Consider the following 12,506-nt stretch of genomic DNA (forward strand, 5'->3'; position numbering starts at 1 on the left):
CGTAGTAACACATTCTGCTTCCGTTTCCAGTGTTGTTATTTTGAAAAATAAGCGGCAGTCATGGAGGACGACCGTGCGAGTGGGGCGGATTCGAGAGTAAATGTCAAGTCGAAAAAAATTGTTCGTGATCAACTTGAAAAGTATAAAGACTTATTTAAAAAGTTGCTCGAATGCCAATGCCATATTTCTCAGGAAGATAAGGCCAAACTGTTGCAAGAAATGGTTGTGGTAAGTCTAGTAACATAAAAGATATGTCAGTTGGATTATTCTTGTCCATATCAAGTTTACCATGTATTTGTTTTGTTTTTTACTATAGTAACACCATCTGTTTTTCCTGTGGTATTTTTGTGGTAATCATAAGTTACTTATGACATCGACTTTTATTGCAACTGTGGCTGTAACTTAGTTATGCCTTTTTACTACAAATAAAACCAAAAAAACATGGTATTTGTAGTAAAACTGGTTATACAAATGGTAAGCAATCCGCCAAAAATATCATGGTTACTATACTTTTACTATAACAAAACTATGGTACATTTTTGTAATGGTAAATGTATTTAGACTAACGTTAATTAACTCAAAAGGGTTTTTCATCATCTTTGTTTGTTGTCATAGTCTTTGTTTCTTCTTCCATTCACCTTATTTGTCTCTTTTATCTTTTAGAATTTTGAGTTCACAGTACAAGAAAATATAGTTATTGGTGGCTTGTCATGGGACGAGGCGTCAGAGGAATATTGTGAAGGTAAGTTGCTGTCACAGTTTCAGAGAAATTATTTTGCAAACCAAGGCAACGACATAATGAACCCTTTTTTCATATAGATAATGAGAGCACTGTAAATGACATTCTGGATGAGAAGATAGTAGAGACCGCCTGCAAACGCAACTCTTACCCAAAACAAATACGCAAGCAGGTTGTGCGATCATTAAGAGCAGAGAGGAAACTTCTGGTGAGACATGCTGTTTTTCTTTTCATTTAAAACTCCATTACACAAATAATTATGAATTACGAAAGGTTATTAGAAGTCTGTGTGTACTGTGTATATAGGCTATACGCATAGATTTACAAACTTTTATGTTAGATGCGATTAATCGATTTGACAGCACTAATAGTCTATGATTGGATCATTATTGCAGTGATTATTATGCTTCTTGCATGCTGTATGTTTGGCAACAGTTCTTCTAACCCTAATTGATGAAGTGTGACAAATGTAGGGATGGGCAAAAAAATAAATGTTTCTATTAATCTATTAATTCTCAAAGGCCACGAATCGATTTTTATTTATGTTTGTTTTATCTTAAACATAAAATAACCTGATCCTGTTTGATCAAGGCATGCAACTGTTCTGACTTGTCCAATTTTCAGCATCGATTTTTCATCTTGCGTCAAAATCCTGTCTATACATTGTATGCATTTGAAATATAGAGTTGTACCTAAAATAAAAAGTTTAATATACAGGTTTGTGGTTCTTAATTTCTTTTTATTAATTAACCACTTGTAAACTTATGTTCACTGTTCTTTATATATATATATATATATATATATATATATATAAATATAGGATTTGTATTAAATCTATATTCACTGAGTCGAATCGAAATCTAATCGAATTGGAACATCTGAATCGATACCCAGCCCTACAAAAATGAAACATTTTATAAATGTTGTGATGTTATTTCCATCAATGAATTTATGGTCTGGGGACTCAGTCAGAGGTGCCAATTCATGTGTGAAAATGATTCTTCATGCTCCCAACCATTCTTTCACAATTTGATCCTGATGAATCTTGACATTGTCATCCTGGAATATAGCCTTGATGTGTCCTACATGGTTGTTTAAGAAATGAAAAGCTACATACTCCATCAATTAGGGTTAAAAGAACTGTTGCCAAACATATAACATGCTAGAAAGCAGAAACAATCATCACTGCAATAATGATCCAGTCATAGCATTTGCCTGTTTAAATCCAAACTGCGATGTTTCTAAGGAAAACATAATAAATTAATTAATCAATAATAACATTAGAAAATGACTATTAATTTTAATATGATTATATATTTTTATTATTTGTTCATTTTAAACTATTTGGGAACACCCATCATGCTGTAAATGAATTCTGTTAAAATGTTAGATGTTCCGCCTCTGGCCACTAGATGTCCTAATATATTCAAAAATGATCTATTGTGTTTGCTGTAACTCATGAGACACTGGGATAAAAAGTGCAATAAACTTTTAGCTTTTTCTGTGAACAGCTCAGCTTGATTTTTCTAGAAGACTGAATCCCCTGATGTTGCTGTGTGAATGTAGCTCATATGTCTGTACTGTTCATCCATTATTTTAGGGTTTGTATGAACAGGCAGTGAAGACACAAGAGATAAAGCCGGATCCAGCTCAAGGTGTGTGCCCCAATCCTTTTTTTTTTTTTTTTGCAAAAGTACATTGTGATAGAAACAGTGTTTTATCCAATATTAATAAATACCTGTTAAACATTGTATTCACAGACACTATCATCAGAAATGTTTCCGCTGCTGTACCTACAATGTTCAAACAAGCCAGTACGGTTATGAAGGTACAAATCAATGTTATTTACCTTTATACAGTTCTTCTGGATTGCATGTACATCTGAATTGCATGTTACTATGTGATTGTCTATTTAAACTCAAAAATCTTTAAGTATACTAACAAGCTGAAAATCTCAGTAATGGCTATAGACAAAAATACATTTGTATTAACATTCCCCATTTTCCTTCATTCTTTTCAGTCTCTGAAAAGTCTGAAGCAGGCAGCTGAGGGCTTGCGTCAAGTTCTCGACATGCAGACTTCAGCGGAGACGGTGGAAGTCTACAGAGAAGTGTTCGGCAGCTCAGTAGGAGATGTCTGTCCAGACCTTCACCACAGGCTTCCGTCCAGTATCAAAAGAGCTGCTTCTGATTCAGAATACAGTGCAGACTATATTCCTGCTCCAAAAATCATCCAAAAGACTGATGCAAAAGCAATTTAATGTGTATGTGTTTGTGCATTCGTGTGGAAATGGAGAAGGGCAGTATAGGAGTGCATTGACACCTGCTACTAAACAAGTGTTTTGTATGCTGATTCTTACCCATTTAATGTAAATAGATATTCTGGTCAGAAATACTTCATGCATGTAGTTTAGAAGAAAATAAGTGTTTCATCACTTTCTTTTTCCATTAAATCCAATAAATTACATTTTTAGAGAACTGTTGTGATGATGTGGTCCAGGTTCATACCACAAGGTGTTCTTGGTCTACCAGTGTTGGTTTCCAAATTAACTGGCATATTTATTTTATTATACACGTGGACTAATTGAAAGGGTCCCTCTATTGTATCCCTCGTGAACAAAGATGAAAATCTGACACTATATTTTTTTGTCTCATTTTGTCAAAAAGGGTGGAGGAACTTGACAAAATTGTAAAGTAAACGGATTGAAAAGAATATCGGGATTAATTTATATATCAAACCCATAATAGTGTCGTAACTTTGACCACAAGGTTAGTATGGCTAAATTAACTGTCAAACATGTTACCTTATAAGTCATATGCCACCGTAGGGTATTGACGTAACGTAAATGTAACTTATTTGATTAACCCCATAAAATGTTTTAATAATAAATTTAAAAAAGGCACCTTTTCAAAATGGTCATTTCGTGGAATGACCCAAAAGCGAAAACCGACAGAAGTTACTGTGGCGTCCTCGAGAGCACCACGTGACTTCAAAGAACATCCGCCGACGGCATTTGCAAGAAATCACTAAATGTCACTGTAGCACGTTGACTGACAGTTTAAAAATGTCTAACTTTGCGTTAATTAACACGGCCTCTTAATTTGCTGCTTTAATTTTCTATCCAGTTTAGTGGGCGTAAGTCTTCATTGTGCTCGTGCTCTCCTGCACCTGTCATGTCACTTTTCAATGCGACAAGTAACTTTACTCGAAATGATGCTCCAGCTTTACGGTTGTTTCGAAAGAGTGAGGTATGTTACTTTTTATGCTTGTTTCTTTTCTTTAAATTATTACAAACGCATAAACAATGTTATAAATGAATAAAAATGTAGCCTACATAATTTACAAACTACTATCTAACATGTTCATTCTCGTCGATGGATCAGTGCCACCATCCAAAATAATTTTATGGTTTACTAATACGTTAATCCTGTACAGTATTGCAAAATGTTCGAGAAACAACACAGCATAACTTCTACAAAATCTGATTATGATTCAGAGCTCTGATGATGATGAGAAAAGGTTGAAAAGAAGAGAAAAGAACCGAGTTGCTGCACAGAGAAGCCGTAAAAAACAAACCCAGAGAGCTGACGAGTTGCACGAGGTTTGTAACCTGCTTATAATATATAAGTTACTGTATAGAATGTAAAATATGTTGATTTCAGCATTTGTTTTTTTTCTTTCCGGTAAACTGCAGGATTAACAGGTTTTGCCCCATACAGACATGTTGACAATAAGTGGGCAGACATGGGAAGATACACCAAATGCACAGTGATGCGCATGTGATGATTGATGTGGTTTTTGACATACTGAAATTTTGTTTAACCAGGAGTACGAGTGTCTGGAACAGGAGAACAGCCTGCTGAGGAAGGAAGTCCAGCTTTTGATTGAGGAACAGCAATGCTTAACAGATGCCCTCAAAGCCCATGAGCCTTTATGCCCTGTCGTGAACTGTAGTATGACCCCCACAACAAGGTCCACAGGCACAGTGCCACCTGAGTTTATGTCTAGATAAAGACATTCACACCTGATGCTGCTCATGATGTCTGAATTTCCATTTAAGGATAAATTAAGTATCCTAAATGCAAGTGACTTGCGGCATGCAGTTTTTATGCTTTTTATTTTAAAGTATTAACCCGTGAGTTCAGTATGCAGTGTTTTCCGTTAACATGCAGTTGAATGATTAATTCACGCTCAAACATTCTCGTTTGCATTTTGATAGGTTCAGAATACAGATTTTCTGTAGTCGTATGTTACTTTTCCCATGGGGTTATGCCTCGCGTGAATAAATCCACCATATTTACTGTGATTGAGTCCATAACCACTAACTAAACCATCTGTTATACCACAGTTGATGGGCTGTGAATGAACGACATGCGAGAAGGGACTTCTGCTTTATGAGAGCGTATCCGACCAAAATACCTAAGGTCAGTTTCAAAAGTCTGTTACAGCAGTTTTGTTATTGCTGCACTATTAAAAATAACCACAACAGCTTAATTCAAATGTCAGTGTTACTATTCTGTCTTGCATATTCATGTTTTGCTGTGGTGATTGTAAGTATTAGAGGAATTATTTTATTTCAATAAAAAGGAATCACTCTGTTTATAAACTGTATGACGCAGATGCAGGTTGAAATCCAGTATTACTTGCGTAAATTGTAATAGTGATACAATTTCTATTAAAATGAGGTCACTGAATCAGAAAATGACCAAATGTGTAGTTTTTTTTTAACTTTTTTCTCATTTGTGTTGAAACCATATCTGGGGGTGGTTGCGGTAAGATGGTGGTCAGATTTTTTTCTTGTATGTATCACTTCCTCAAACTCCCATGGACTTACCTTCCTAACCAGTGCAGGGTACACACTTCTATATTTCTCTTCCAGTTTTCTCTTCTCTTCTGAAAAGTCCTAGAGTTTGGATCTGTTGACTTTCGTTTTAAAACGTTAAAGGCAAAAACTATTGTTTGAGAATGTAAAATATACTGTGAATATAAACACACTTCTGAGGCGCCTGGAGGAGCTACAGGTGCATCGAACCTTGATCTTATGGATTAATTGTTTTTTAAGGGACCGTCCACAACATGTAATGGTAAATGGCGAAAAGTCAGAGAATGTGGTTTTAAAATCTGGTCTCCCACAAGGATGTGTTTTATCCCCAATGCTTTTCTCTATTTATACAAACGAGATAACCTGTAATAGTGATAACCTGATGCTTATAAAATATGCAGATGATATGGCACTGGTGGGATGTGTGAAGGATATCCAATCACTGGACATTTATTTTGATTTTGTTGATTCTCTCACAGCCTGGATGGAGGAGAGTTCTTTGCAGCTTAATATTAACAAAACCAAGGAAATGTGTTGTGGGGCTAATAATGCAGGTATACTCTTTAAGCCTTTGATACTTAATGGAGAGGAAGTTGAGCAGGTGGGATCTTTTAAATACCTGGGTACAGAGATTGACTCCCAGTTTAAATTTGATAAGCACTCAGAAAATGTTTTTAAGAAGACGTATCAACGTCTAGGTTTATTGAGGAAATTGAGGAGTTTTAATGTTGAAAAGGACATTCTGATAGTGGTGTATAAATCACTTATCGAATCTGTGCTTACTTTCAACATTGTATCCTGGTTTAACTCTCTTTCTGTCAAAAGTAAAAATAGACTGTTAAGGATTGTAATTATGGCTGGTAAAATTATTGGTGAGAAACAAGTAACTCTGTCTGATCTTTACACTGCGGCAGTGAAAAGGAAAGCGTCTGTTATTGTGACAGACTCTACTCATCCCCTGCATAGTTCATTTAATGTACTTCCATCTGGTAGACGATATAAAGTACCTTTGGTGAAAAAGGCCAAGTATAAGAAGACTTTTATTCCGACTGCCATTGATATTTTAAATAGGAAATAGGGGAGCGGAGGGGAGGGGAGGGGAGGAGGGGGGAGGCGTGTCTTAAATAGTGTGGTTGTCTTTTGTATTGTACTGTTTGTTGAGCCCTTGTCTAAAGACAATTTTCTACCCCCCTGTGGGGATAGACAATAAAGCTTTTTTGAATTGAATTTTTGAATTTTTGAATTTGAATTGAAAAAACAAACAAACTTATAAAACAGAAAGTTTAAGTATTTGTTTGTTCATGACTATGCTAGTGCACATGGAATTGTTTAGCATGGGTAAACAATTGTCAACAATTGATGCATAGCCTCATGATACTGTTTGCAACGATAATTTTTTTAATTATTTTATACATGATGCATCACAAAATGGGTCATCTGGTATGTACAGTAGAGTAGAACCATATGAATGCAAATGGCAATGAAACTAACACCTCTATTAACTTTCTGGTCACAAAGTTCTGTATTCCTGGATTTGAACGTTTTACCTCTTCCCCAAAATATCAGAGAGTTTCAGTAACAATAGACAGAGCAAGTTCCGTATAAAAATGTCTAAAAACAAAAAAAATCTATATATATATATATATATATATATAAGTGGTTCTCAACCAGGGATTTGGGGACCACTGGGCCTCAGCAAACTTCCAAGGGTCCCAGTAAGTCTTACAATTATTTACATTTGGGAATGCACTGTAATTAAATCCTAGCAACAACTAATTGAAAGAGGAAAGATTCATATTGGTGAGAGAAAATAATAAATATTAATTTGTTTATTTTTATTGTTGTTGTTTATTTCTTTTCTTCTTCTTTTTTACTTCTCTATCTTGAATGTAGGGTGTGAGTTACTGATTTTACTGTTTTTCTGAATTGCTAAAACACATTTCTCAGAACCATCACCCACTTTCTCAAAACCGTAAACACAAAACCAAATCTTCAAACTACATTCAGAGAACCTCTGACTCTTCTGGCAAAATCAAATAATTGCCTCGAAAACATTTGATCTGCTTTCAGATCATACACACAGCGAGTCAATATTATAAACACTAATGATCATTCGTTAGACACTACATCAAAAAAATGGAGAGCACAGAATCCAGAATGCAGTTACAGAAAAAAAGTAGGCCTATATTGTAACAAAGTAAACAGATTTTGCAATTATGTAAAAAAAAGTATAATCCCAATTTACTGTAGTAAGGTAAATAAATAGTTTACTGTGAAAATAGAGTGACCCAATTGCAAAAGCCAAAAAGTTTGAAAAACTCTAAATTACAGTAAAAGCATGTTACAATACAATCAAAAGAGTTGTGCAACTGCAAAATCAAGGTCAATGAGAGATTCATTCTGCCTCAGCATCGCCTCTTCATGCTGGGTCCGGCCGGAGGACCTTGTCCACATCACAGACAATTTTGTCTCTTGCCAGGCAAAGGGAAACCCCCTCTGTGCCAGATCCAGCCTTGACAACATTCTCCAGCACACCTTGCTCTTTCTCGTCCTCGTCCTCACCCTCTTCCCATTCAACACTTCTTGCACGTACGCTTCCTCCTCTCCCTCTTATATTGTTTACATCCATTGTTGGTATCAACATTCAGTGCACTATTTTCTCTGAACTAATTTGTATTTTGTACAGTTGGTTTGGTCACATCTTTAGAAACACATGTGAACAATTTTGAGTCGTATGTAAACGATGGCAACTGTGTTGCAGTTGTGTTTAACTTTTGCCTGCCTGTGTTTAGCGTTTTGAAACATACTGTAGGCCTACGTGCATCACAGCGCAACACATGTTTTAGTGAGTGAAAATGTGTTTAGAGTTTTGCAAAAAGAGTGCATGAGATTTGCAAAGAGTGTCTTAACTACCTGAACTTGTTTAATGTTTTACAGAAAAGAGTGATTTATTCGACTTATTTGTTGAGAATTTGGTTCAGAGAATGGGATTTAGAGTTTTAGCAATTCAAAAAAACTGTAGGCCTATGTTAATTTGGAAGTTTGAGTAGGGGAGGGAGGGATTTAATATAAGACAATGTGTCGTTTTTTTTCCCTTCTCTTTTTGATTCAATGAATGTACAGTTGTGTTTTGTCTGGTTAATTACCAATAAAAAAAGATTAGGAATAAAATAATTTACATTTAGATAGGCTAATTATATTTAAAAAGCTAAAAAAAAACAGTAGATAGATAGATAGATAGATAGATAGATAGATAGATAGATAGATAGATAGATAGATAGATAGATAGATAGATAGATAGATAGATAGATAGATAGATAGATAGGCTATTATATTTAAAAAGCTAATAAACCCAGTATATTAGATAGATAGATAGATAGATAGATAGATAGATAGATAGATAGATAGATAGATAGATAGATAGATAGATAGATAGATAGATAGATAGATAGATAGATAGATAGATAGATAGATAGATAGATAGATGATAGATAGATAGGCTATTATATTTAAAAAGCTAATAAACCCAGTATATTAGATAGATAGATAGATAGATAGATAGATAGATAGATAGATAGATAGATAGATAGATAGATAGATAGATAGATAGATAGATAGATAGATAGATAGATAGATAGATAGATAGATAGATTGATTTTGTGGCCTATTACAATTCCTTGATTGCCATGCCCTCTAGTGGACACATTGTTAATGAACATGCATCAAAATTTTATTTTATCTAAATATTTTATTTAATCTACGTCTTTGATATAAATATACTGAAAAATAGATATAGTTTGTATATAATCAGTTGTTAATCAATATTTGCAACAAATGTATGTCTTCTACATCGTAAACGTTCAGGCTGCGTCGGAGCTGTAAATGTCTCCTTGTCACAGCACGAAATAGAAGGAAGTAGAAAAGATTATCAGAATCTGTTTTGCATTGCCTTTAAAGTGGACATGTTTTTAAATCTGAAAAGAGGCGAATGCAAATTCCCATTGTGAAATGGGAAATTAGGGGTGTGTCTTAATTCTGTTATGGTAACTTTTCCTTCCTTATCTGTAAGTTCCTGGTAGAGACTGCGGTGGTTGCCCTTGGAACTCGCATCTAAAAACTCTTGGAAGCCTTACAGGAACTTAAAGAAGAATGTGGACATTGAAGTTCCCATTGAACCCACGCTTCCTTGAGCACCCCCATAGTAAAAAGAAGGGACATTTCCATGTTACTGGGCAGGACGTGGTCTAGACTGTTCGATAAATGCATTCATTAATCTAGGAAAAGGAACTACAGGGTATGTGAGGGGTACTTTTAGTTTTTACCCTGAAGGAGTAAAGCTTTCCTGCTATCTTACAGGGTAAAAGCCTGTCAGTCATGAATGCATTACATCAAAACCTTAAAATCATTACAATCATGTTCAAAGGTTATAACACTGGTGTTTGAAATAGCATTACAACACCCTTTTTGACATCTTAAGATTCCATTGCAACAGTTTTAAATGGTTGCATCAGAATGTGAAGTTTCCGCTGATTGCATTTATTGCCAAGGGCTGTGACCATGTTTGTTCACATTCTGACAGGGCAAAGTGCACTTGCGTTACTGTGAAAGTCAGGTCATGGTGTTAGGAACCGGGGTCACTTCCAGCTCACTGTAAGATGTCAAAGGAATGCAATGTATTTTGTATTTAAATAGAAATAAACATTCACAAATAAAAATTAATTTCACATTCAAAATATTTATGTCCCATGTTATGCATTCCGTGAGGTGATCATTTAGTTCCAAAGGTGTATTCATACCTGGCTGAAGTATTTTAATTACAAATAGTGATTCATTTCAGTGCACTGATTGGGAAACAAATATGAACAAAGAGTGTTCGTTTCCTGGTGATGGTAATGCAGTGTTTCTTTATGGGCGCTGTATGTTTTCAGAAAAGAGGTGGAAGTTATTCAAGAGTAATTTCTGAGAGTTTATCATCACATGTCTGACATCAATCTGCATCAGCAATGATGAAGCAATGAGCAGCAGCTCAGACTTGATTGCCCCATAAATATGTTTTTCTACTTTAAGGGATGTGCACAAACATAAGAATGACTCGAGTTCAAACTAAACGAGCATATAGCAAATAAAAAGGCCAAAATCTATGGTTTTTATTGTGGATCACGGAAAGGGTGGAGTGCAAAGCAACGATGGCACGAAGGTTTTTAATTTAGGTTTTCAACAGATTATCTACGGCCATATATGATTTAATATTTAACTCACCTTTGACTCTGGCAGAGAACATCAACCTTGGGAGTCGGAACCTTGTTTTTATTTAGTTATTTAGTGCCATATTCGCATTATAGGGATAGTTCACTTTGAAATTAATTTTTGGTATGTTTTAGCTTACCTCAAGGGCATCCAAGACGTAGGTGTCTTTGTTTCCGCAGTAGTTTCAATTTTGATATTTTTAGGTCAAACCGTTCTTGTCTGTCAGTCATATAATGCAGGTCTATGGTCACCACCTCAAAGAGCATGCACAGAGAAGTCCAAATTAAACATGATTTAATGACTCGTAAATGTAAGTACACATTGATGGCCTAAGACACGAAACGAGCGGTTTGTGTGAGAAAACGAACAGTATTTTATATCGTTTTTACCTCTTGTAACCACAGCCACGTCCAAGTCATCTGAGGGCGCGGGCGCTTCGGTCTGCGCAAGCGCTGGAAGTGATCTCTCGCGCGGTTGTGAAAAAAATTCAACGTTGTCTGTTGATATATCGAAATCGTCTTCCATTGCGATTTCCTGTATATCTAAATATGTTTAGATCTTCACAGTGAAAGGTAACACTTCCGAAACCTCTGTGTAAACAATGAGTGACGTACACGCGCGAGAGATCACTTCCGGCGCTTTCCGGCGCTTGGGCAGACCGAAGCGCCAGCGCCCTCAGATCACTTGGACGTGGCTGTGGTTACAAGAGGTAAAAACGATATAAATACTGTTCGTTTTCTCACACAAACCGCTCGTTTCGTGTCTTAGGCCATCAATGTGTACTTACATTTACGAGTCATTAAATCATGTTTAATTTGGACTTCTCTGTGCATGCTCTTTGAGGTGGTGACCATAGACCTGCATTATATGACTGACAGACAAGAACGGTTTGACCTAAAAATATCAAAATTGAAACTACTGCGGAAACAAAGACACCTACATCTTGGATGCCCTTGGGGTAAGCTAAAACATACCAAAAATTAATTTCAAAGTGAACTATCCCTTTAAAGGCTATTATTGTTTTGTCAGTAGACAAAAAAAACTCTTATAATATAAAAAAAACCCAAGATCTTTTAATTTTATATTTGGTAGAAATTCTACATCATTGCCTGGTTACATCTTGTATTTGCTATTGATAATCAATGAAAGTTAGGCAGTTTCTGTTTGTCTGTGTACTTTTATCCCTATTAAAACCAGTCATGCTACGTAACTCCCTCTCAAAGAGAAATGTTTAAAAGGTACTTTTAGTTCCCGTACAACCACGTTTTTTTTTTTTCTTCTAGAAATTGTTTTTGAAAACGAACCAATTATTTAAAATTCTGAATAATTCCTGAATTTCCCCCCAAAAAGGGAGTTACCAAAACTCAGCCCTAGAGGGCTTTCCAGGGAATTACAGAAGACTTTTTCTAGAAGCCTTCCAATGCCATCATCATCTTTAATCAATTACAAATCATAATACGTGTTTGCCTTGTATTAAACTACCCACTTTAACAGAAATAATCATTTAAATCAGCAGAACATGCTGAATCATTGCTCTCTGGCTGCATGAACTTGATCACCTCAAGGGTTTACAGTCAGCACGTTTCTCAAGTTATACATGTGCGGACTTGCCCTTCAGCAAATATCTCAACACAACTGCTTTTTGAACACCTCAAGTACACTTAAAGTCACAAGGTGTTGCCTCTTCTGATGCAATCA

At 35.6% G+C, this 12,506-nt stretch overlaps 3 protein-coding genes across 4 annotated transcripts in view; 2 read left to right on the plus strand and 1 right to left on the minus strand.

The window, feature by feature from the left end:
* aig1 (androgen-induced 1 (H. sapiens)) overlaps nucleotides 1–12,506 on the minus strand; it is a 135,356-nt gene that overhangs the window by 52,379 nt on the left and 70,471 nt on the right. The window lies entirely within an intron of this gene.
* On the plus strand, nucleotides 19–3,216 carry nsl1 (NSL1 component of MIS12 kinetochore complex). Its single transcript, XM_056269291.1, has 6 exons — nucleotides 19–228; nucleotides 664–742; nucleotides 820–947; nucleotides 2,340–2,394; nucleotides 2,500–2,567; nucleotides 2,760–3,216. Exons 1-6 carry the CDS (start codon nucleotides 61–63, stop codon nucleotides 2,997–2,999), a joined length of 738 nt encoding a protein of 245 aa, XP_056125266.1. The 5' UTR covers nucleotides 19–60; the 3' UTR covers nucleotides 3,000–3,216.
* Nucleotides 3,656–5,233, plus strand: batf3 (basic leucine zipper transcription factor, ATF-like 3). The gene is made up of 3 exons (XM_056269294.1): nucleotides 3,656–3,987; nucleotides 4,236–4,340; nucleotides 4,566–5,233. The coding sequence occupies exons 1-3, from the start codon at nucleotides 3,913–3,915 to the stop codon at nucleotides 4,749–4,751; spliced, it is 366 nt and encodes a 121-aa protein (XP_056125269.1). The 5' UTR covers nucleotides 3,656–3,912; the 3' UTR covers nucleotides 4,752–5,233.

The sequence above is a fragment of the Rhinichthys klamathensis genome, unplaced genomic scaffold, assembly GCF_029890125.1.
Source record: "Rhinichthys klamathensis goyatoka isolate OS25496 unplaced genomic scaffold, OSU_Roscu_1.1 h1tg000281l_1, whole genome shotgun sequence".
NCBI lineage: Eukaryota > Metazoa > Chordata > Actinopteri > Cypriniformes > Leuciscidae > Rhinichthys > Rhinichthys klamathensis.